Source organism: Diceros bicornis, chromosome 34, assembly GCF_020826845.1.
Source record: "Diceros bicornis minor isolate mBicDic1 chromosome 34, mDicBic1.mat.cur, whole genome shotgun sequence".
Lineage (NCBI taxonomy): Eukaryota > Metazoa > Chordata > Mammalia > Perissodactyla > Rhinocerotidae > Diceros > Diceros bicornis.
Genome location: NC_080773.1, coordinates 28,273,770 through 28,281,938, shown reverse-complemented (window position 1 = coordinate 28,281,938; position 8,169 = coordinate 28,273,770). Strand labels below are relative to the sequence as shown.

At 36.2% G+C, this 8,169-nt stretch overlaps 1 protein-coding gene across 1 annotated transcript; it reads left to right on the top strand.

Moving 5' to 3' along the window:
* Positions 1 to 3,352: 3,352 nt before the first annotated feature.
* LOC131397299 (vomeronasal type-1 receptor 4-like) lies at positions 3,353 to 4,378 on the top strand. Its single transcript, XM_058530096.1, has one exon. It carries the CDS (start codon positions 3,353 to 3,355, stop codon positions 4,376 to 4,378), a length of 1,026 nt encoding a protein of 341 aa, XP_058386079.1.
* The last annotated feature ends 3,791 nt before the right edge of the window (positions 4,379 to 8,169 follow it).

Below are 8,169 nucleotides of genomic sequence, written 5' to 3'. Positions count from 1 at the left end.
GGGTTAATCTCCAAAATATATAAAGAACTCATGCATCTTAACAACAAAAAAACTACCAACCCAATTAAAAAATGGGCAAAAGACCTGAACAGACATTTCTCCAAAGAAGATATACAGATGGCCAACAGACACATGAAAAGATGTTCAAAATCATTAACTATCAGGGAAATGCAAATCAAAACTACAATGAGATATCACCTCACGCCCGTCAGAATGGCCATAATTAACAAGTCAGGAACAACATGTGTTGGAGAGGATGTGGAGAGAAGGGAACTCTCATACACTGCTGGTGGGAGTGCAAACTGGTGCAGCCACTATGGAAAACAGTATGGAGATTCCTCAAAAAATCAAGGATAGAACTACCATATGATCCAGCTATTCCACTGCTGGGTATTTACCCAAAGAACTTGAAAACACTAATGCATAAAGATACATGCACCCCTGTGTTCATTGCAGCATTATTCACAATAGCCGAGACTTGGAAGCAACCTAAGTGCCCATCAAGGGACAAATGGATAAAGAAGCTGTGGTATATATACACAATGGAATACTACTCAGCCATAAGAAACGATGAAATCCAGCCATTTGTGACAACATGCATGGACAGTGAGGGCATTATGCAAAGTGAAATAAGTCAGAGGGAGAAGGTCAAATACCGTATGATTTCCTTCATTAAGTAGTAGGTAATAACAACAATAAACAAACACATAGAGAGAGAGATTGGATTGGTGGTTATCAGAAGGGAAGGGGGGAGGGAGGAGGGCAAAAGGGATAATTTGGCCCATGTGTTTGGTGATGGGTTGTAATTAGTATTTGGGTGGTGAACATGATGTAATCTATGCAGAAATAGAAGTATAATGATGTACACCTGAAATTTATACGTTATAAACCAATGTTACAGCAATAAACAAAAAATTAAAAAAAAAAATAAAGTGTAGAGGACTGTGTTGAGTATTTGCTGGTCTTGAATTAAGTAGCATTGGCTTATCTGATAGTTACAAGAATGAAAGAATCTCCCTATTAAACCATCTGATCCTGGTGCTCTCTTTGTGAGCGTCTCTTATGGAATCTTTTCTCTTTCTTCTGTGGATATTAGTCTGCTTCTGCTTCCTATGACTAGTGAGGATCAATATTGGTACAGTTTCTTAACACTTTACTTATTAATTGATATCGAGTTGTGCAATTGAGGACAATAATACCTAACGTAAATTATTATGTAAATCATATTCTTGTTGTTACTTGTATCTCTTTTCAAATTCTTCTCATACATTTTGACTCATTCTACTTCTTTAATCAAATTTTAATTTATAGTGTAGCTCAGTTATATGAAATTAGGATAGAATTCACTTTTGGGTAGAACTTCTAACTGAAGCAGAACACTCAGTGAGAAAAACATACTCACCACCAGTCCCTCATGTGTCAGACCTAAGTATTTCCTGCTCTCCTCCATGTGAGCCCCTATCTGCCTCCAGAGATCGTGGAAAAGTAACAAACACTGTAATAGTCTCTTAAGAGATGCGAGCTAGAAACTTGTAGTTGTTCTAGATAATTAGCAACTTGGAAAAAAGTGTTCGAAAATATTCTCAGCTCCCAAGCCTGTTACTGCCAATGCTGCTACAGGTGAAATGATAATTGCAGTTCTGAGGGGAGGCGAGGTCACAGAAACACAATATCATAACTCAGGGTCTAGCTATGGGATTCTTGCACATGTACTGAATGCTTTGACCTTCATGCTGAGCCTACCATTCTGGCAGCTGGAAAAAGTGGGTGAGTTTTCTTTATATTCATCTGAGATCAGAATCTGTAAGAAAAGGAGATGTATCAGGAGTCAGGGTAAGTAAATATATTGACACAGGGAATCTTCTGTGTGTGAACCTGGTCCAGTGCCAAAGCCACGTAGGAAGGTGGAATAAATCCTGAGGCATGAGCTGAGATAGTAAAGAGAGATGTGTTCCTAGATCTTCCACCAACCGAGGATGGCTCCTAATGTAATGTGACAATCACTGACAGTGATTGCTGTGTTTTAATCCCAGTAGTATAAAATCTGATTTTTAATGTGCTTTGGAACGGTAGCTCTGGAGTCAATCTGCCGTTCAGCTTACTTTACAGGAATCATGCACATAATTTTCAGGTTTCTACAGGTGGACCCAGGGTACCTCCATTTTGGTCATAAAGAGTTGGATGAACCAACAGGAATCATCGGATCCTGCACAGAAAGAGTGTGTCTGGTAGCAGTTGCTGGAGTAGAAATGTTTTCTCTAACTCTGGGGGTATGAAGTACTTAATAGATTTAATAATTGTGTCTCTATTGATTATGGAGAGACTTTGCCCACTTAAAGTGAGGGAAGCAGTATTTCAGAAAAATAAAACTTAATAAGTTCATAAAATATGTTTAGGCTCAAATCTATCTTTTGCTGTTTCTGCTGCTTTTAAATATTATAACACTATATATTATAACAACAAAAAAATAAGGCATTTATACAATGCACAAGTTTTTTGCCTTAGCATTGCTTCATTGCATGTTACATGTGTATCTTGTATTTTAATATTTTTCACAAATCTTGAATTACTGCTAATAATTTCATTTTACTTATGAATTAAATGGGCATGTATACGATCTGAAATGAGTAATAATTTGTTTCTATCATACACTGTTTATCAGGCATCAGTGATTCTGTCTCATACTTCCTGTGACTCAGACCATTGTACTTTTGTTCCTGAGATAAAAGCAAATGAATCTTTTTGTTGCCATCCTAATGTTGAGGCATTCTTGCATTCATTAAATTCAACTTGTACTGGAACAGGATCTTGCATTTTTAAACTGCAACTAGGGCATCTACATTTTATTAAGATCTCTAAAGCTTTAGTCAAAGTTTATATTTGCCTATCAAATAAGTTGTCATAAATACGTGGAAAATTGTCATTACAGATTTTTTAAAAATCTAAATTTAAATGACAAGGTGTAAAAAAAACTGACTTTGTCTGGTTTATTTGAAGAACAGAGCTAACTAGTATTTCAGAATTTTATGGATTGATTGCACCATCTTTGTTACCAGGTTAAAAACTCCACTGTGCTCCCAACCAGTGTGTGAATTTAGAGGAAACACTTAACCTATGTGTGCATATGTCGTCCTCACCTTTATAAGGAATGTAATAGTGACTGCCTCATGAATTTGTGAGTAATAAAGAAATTACTGCATCTGTGGCCTTCATGGCAGTAATTCATACATCTCAAGCATTCTTTAATTATTATACCTTCAACTCTTGGAAGCTATAAACGACAGAAAAAACTGTAAGTAATTATTTCAAAGTAGGAACTGTTGGTAAGTTAGAATATTAGATTTCTGTCGACATGATACATGTGGCCCATACCTCCTATTCCCCTGCAGGATCCTCTAGCTCAGAAGACAAATATCAGTCATGGAGAAGTGACAGGATGGCTGCCAGGGATTTGGCAGTAGGAATGATCTTCTTCTTACAGACTTCATTTGGAATCCTGGGGAATTTCTTTCTTCTTTACCACTATCTCTTCCTTTATTTCACTGGGTGTAAGACAAGGTCCACAGATTTGATTATCAAGAACTTGATTGTAGCCAACTTATTGGTCCTGTTCTCCAGTGGAATCCACTATACAATATCATCTCTCGGGTGGTATCATGTCGGTAATGATTTTGAATGCAGATTTTTTCCCTATGTTCGTGCAGTGGGCAGGGGTGTGTCCATTTGTAACACCTGTCTCTTGAGTGTAGTCCAGGCCTTGATGATCAGCCCCAGGAATTCGAGGTGGGCAGAGCTTAAAGTGAAAGCTCTCAAGTGCATTGTCCCTTCAATTTTCCTGTGCTGGATCCTGCAAATGCTGATAAATGTCATTTATCCTATGTTTCTGACTAGCAGTGGGAGCCACAAAAACATAACCAATAGAAAAAGTTTTGGATACTGTTCTGCTGTTCGTCATGACAAAACCAGAGACTCATTATATGCAGCATTGCTATCAATCCCTGATGTTTTCTGTTTGGAGCTCATGCTCTGGTCCAGCGGTTGCATCTTTTTCATCCTGTACAGGCACAAGCAGAGGGTTCAATACCTTCATAAGACCACCGTCTCCCTCAGGATCTCCCCTGAGTCCAGAGCTACCAAAACCATCCTTCTCCTGGTGAGCACCTTTGTCTTTTTTAACACTCTTTCCTCCATTTTTCAGGCAGTTTTGGCTCTTTTTAATAATCCCAGCTGGTTCCTCTTAAACGCCAATTCAGTAAGCACCCTGTCTTTCCCAAGTCTCAGTCCCTTTCTGCTCATGAGCCGTGAATCCAGTGTATCCAGGCTGTGCTTTGTCTGGATAAAAAATACAAAATCCCCTAATCTAATGAGAAATATGTAAGTTGTATATATTTGTAAAATGTTCACTAGGTAACTCACTCATCCTACTCAGAGTCCTAAGTACAGTTATGTCTGGCTGACCAGAGAATGTTAACAGGACATGCAGAATATCTTTATCAAAATAAACAATAGGTTATAATAATAATTGTGATGTAATATTATATAATTATCATGGATAAGCTCACGTAATTGAGGTTTTACTAATGTTTGCAGTGCGTAACTTCAGAATTCATGCAACAATAAACACCAAGTCCTAAAATATTCTGGATATTATAGAGAATTCTTTGAGTGTGTAACTTAAATCTATCACAGTAGATTTCTCAGACGTGAATTAGGCATAAAACTTTTAGAAAAGTTACAAAAAATAGAACAGAATGTTGCAAGTCATAACTGAAACTGAAGACAATGGTGCCGGAGGAGAAATTCATTCAATGAGTAAAGCTTTTTGGAGCGAGCTATGAGTTTTGTACCTTACGTCCTTGGAGAGGTGGTAGTCATTTATTTGAAATATGATCTTATGGAGGGAGATGAGTATGTTTAAACATTTAGTATTTTCAGGTAGAAATGGCCAGATGCATCTGTAGAGGGGCAAAGGAGAGCATAAAATGACATTTTAGCTGATTTTTAAACATCAGGTGAGTGGAACAATTTTAAAAGACTTGAATGGCATGGAATAGCCATCTATAGAGGCAGTGTTTTCCCTTTTGTGAGGATGATTTGGGCATGTTGGCAACAAAGAGCTTTCAGTGTCACACTCCTGTCTCTAAAATGATTGAATAGATGGGCATTAAATATGGAGCACTGTAGGGAGAGCTATTTCAAAGAGAAAAACATGAATCCATTCTGTTTACATGGAGTTTGTGGCTCCTTGATTTTCAAGGAACACAGTGAGTATTTCCTTAATTTTAGGTGAAATTTTTATATAGTTTTCTCTGTATTTACTTCCTGAAGCTGATGCAAAGTACTGAGAATTCACTAACTTAGAAAACACAGCATTCTGACCTAAACGATATATATTGAATCTTATACCACAAGAGAAATCCATATTTTTAGCTCACATCAGACACTCAATTATTTAGCACAAATTATATCACAAAACAAATATTAGATTAAATGCATGTATAGAGACACACACATACCTACAACAGTGATTATGATTTTATATATATATACACATATATGGCTGTGTGTGATCTGTTTGTGTGTATGTATATGTGTGATATGTGTGTATATATGTATACAATACAACATATAAAGTTGACTCTCTTTGTTATCCATCATTCAATATATTGGAAATTTGTACATTAAAAAATATAAAATAGTAGTAATCACAATAACAACAAATCTTAAACTGTATGTTATTTGATGTGGATATTGCTATGCTAGCTCAATTGTTAAAATTTCATAGAATGAATTTTTCACTTTCCTACTTTAATTTTGTCATTAGGCCATATCTCTTTAAAAAACTCCAATGAATATAGTAAAAACTGTTTTGTATACATACATACATAAAAAATGTATGTAATTGGTCTATTTAAGTTTTATATAAAAAATGATACATTTCAGTTTTAATAGCATTTATTTTGTTATTTTCTCTATGTTAACTTCTATTGTATTACTTTTTAAATATGAGTCCACATTATAATTCTACATTATAATTGACCCCTTTTCTTTGGAAAATTTCTTTTCTTTGGAAAACAAATTATCATTCTTTGTTATTTTTTTGCCTAGAAGTTTCAGCCTACATTTAAAAGCTAACCACAGTGTCACTTTATGCAATACAATTAAATTCCACCTTTACAATATAGGGACGTTACAACACTAATCTATTCACCATATCCCACCTTTCTGATTGGTGATATGTATTTTAAAAATGTAAAGACACATGCACAGGTCATAAGTGCATAGCTCAATGACAGTTCACAAAGTGAACACGTTTCTGTACTCAGTACTGAGATCAATCAAGAGATATTGTCAAACAGATCCCTAGAAGCCCATTGTGCTCTGTCCCAGTCATTACTGTTAACGGGAACCACTGCTCTGACATGTAATGGCACAGGTCACGTTAGCCTGTTTTGCATTTTATACGAAAAAATAATAGAGCCTTAACTCCTTTGTGTTTGGATTTTGTCATTCCTTATGTTCTTTGTGAATTTATTACCACGTCTTGATAGTGATCATTCATTTGCATTGCTGTGTAGGTTTCTATTGTGTGAATATAAAAGAATTAATTTAATCATTTTACTGTTAATAGGTATATGGGTGGTTTTCAGTTTGAGAATATTAGGAATAGCACTGGTATGTATATTTAAGACATGATGACATGGTATGAGATGACACTCATACCAATTTCTGTTGGCCATATATGTAACAGTGGAATTGTTGGTTGATGGGTTTGCCTCTCTTCAACTTTAGGGGATACTGCCAAAGAGGTTTGGGAGACATTCATACTGATTTCCACAGCCACCAGCCGTGTAGGAGATTCTTGGTTTATCCATATCCTTATCAAGACTTTTCTTATTTTCTTCATTTTCATTTTAGGCTTCTGGTTCGTGTGTGGTGGTACCAAGCAGTGAATTCAGTAGCATTTTCTTGATTATTATGGAAGTTGAGCATATTTTCACTTACGTACTGGCCATTGGGCAATGTATTTTTGAACTATCTGTTAGTTTATTTTTTCCATTTTTTCTACTGTGTTGTCTTTTTCTTATTGATTTTTAGTGGCTCTCATCATCAGCCGGACATGTTTCCTTTCTTGATTCTCTCTCTCTCTCTCTCGTGCTCTTTTGATCTCTGTCTTTCTGTGTGTTTGTGTCTCTGGATGAAGAAAATGTCTTAATTTTAATATAACTTGATATTTCCTCCTTTGTAGGTAATGTTTATTATTCTGTTTAACAAATATTTTCCTATTCTAAGACTGCAGAGATGTTCTCCTTTTGTTTTTATTTTATAACCTTTATAGAGCTTTAAAATTTAGATCAGCAATCTATCCAGAATTGATTGGTTGTATGTGTAGATAGCAAGTTATATTTTTTTCTAAGCTAACAGATTTCAATTCATTCAGAATATCTGATATTATTCTTTATTTTCGTTGCTCTCACCTCTCATAGCTCATCTAGGTTAACACCACCTCTCCCTTGGATCTGTCTTTCCCGTGAAGTCTCTTGGTAAATCTATGTCTCTTCCTGCCTCCTTCAGTCTTTAACAACACCATAGCACCACACAACCAAGGTCAGTCTTGGGATCAAAAATCTTTGATGGATATTTTTACTGAATTGATTATTCTCAAATTTTAAAGAGAAAGGTGCACTCTATTGGGAGACAATTTTCCATGGGCCTCTCAAATTTTTTTCACATCTGGTATCAGATGCTGTTCAGGACTACCTTGCAAGTGTTTTTGTGTAACAGCTTTGGAAGATGGCAATAGTGTCTTTTTTGGAGGCAAGGGCAGATTAATTGCCTGACCAATATAATATTATGATGCCTTCCTCAGAAGCAAACACTGGGCAGATGTACTTATAACCCACGTTAAAAGATTGAGGTTTGTTAAGCTTAGTGTTCCCCAGATGTGTCACAAATCCACTACGTGTGCAACATCCTCCTGGACCTGTTTGTGTGACCTGCTTTGAGCTTGTGGGAGCAACAGGAACGGATGTGAACACAAAGCTCTTGATGCCTGTTGGGCAAAAAATAACAATGTCTTGTCTCAGTCCCAGGAGTCTCATGACTTGTACCAGCATCCATGGAACTGGCAGGCTGACTTGTTGGTCTGAAATGGGGTAAAATCTTACA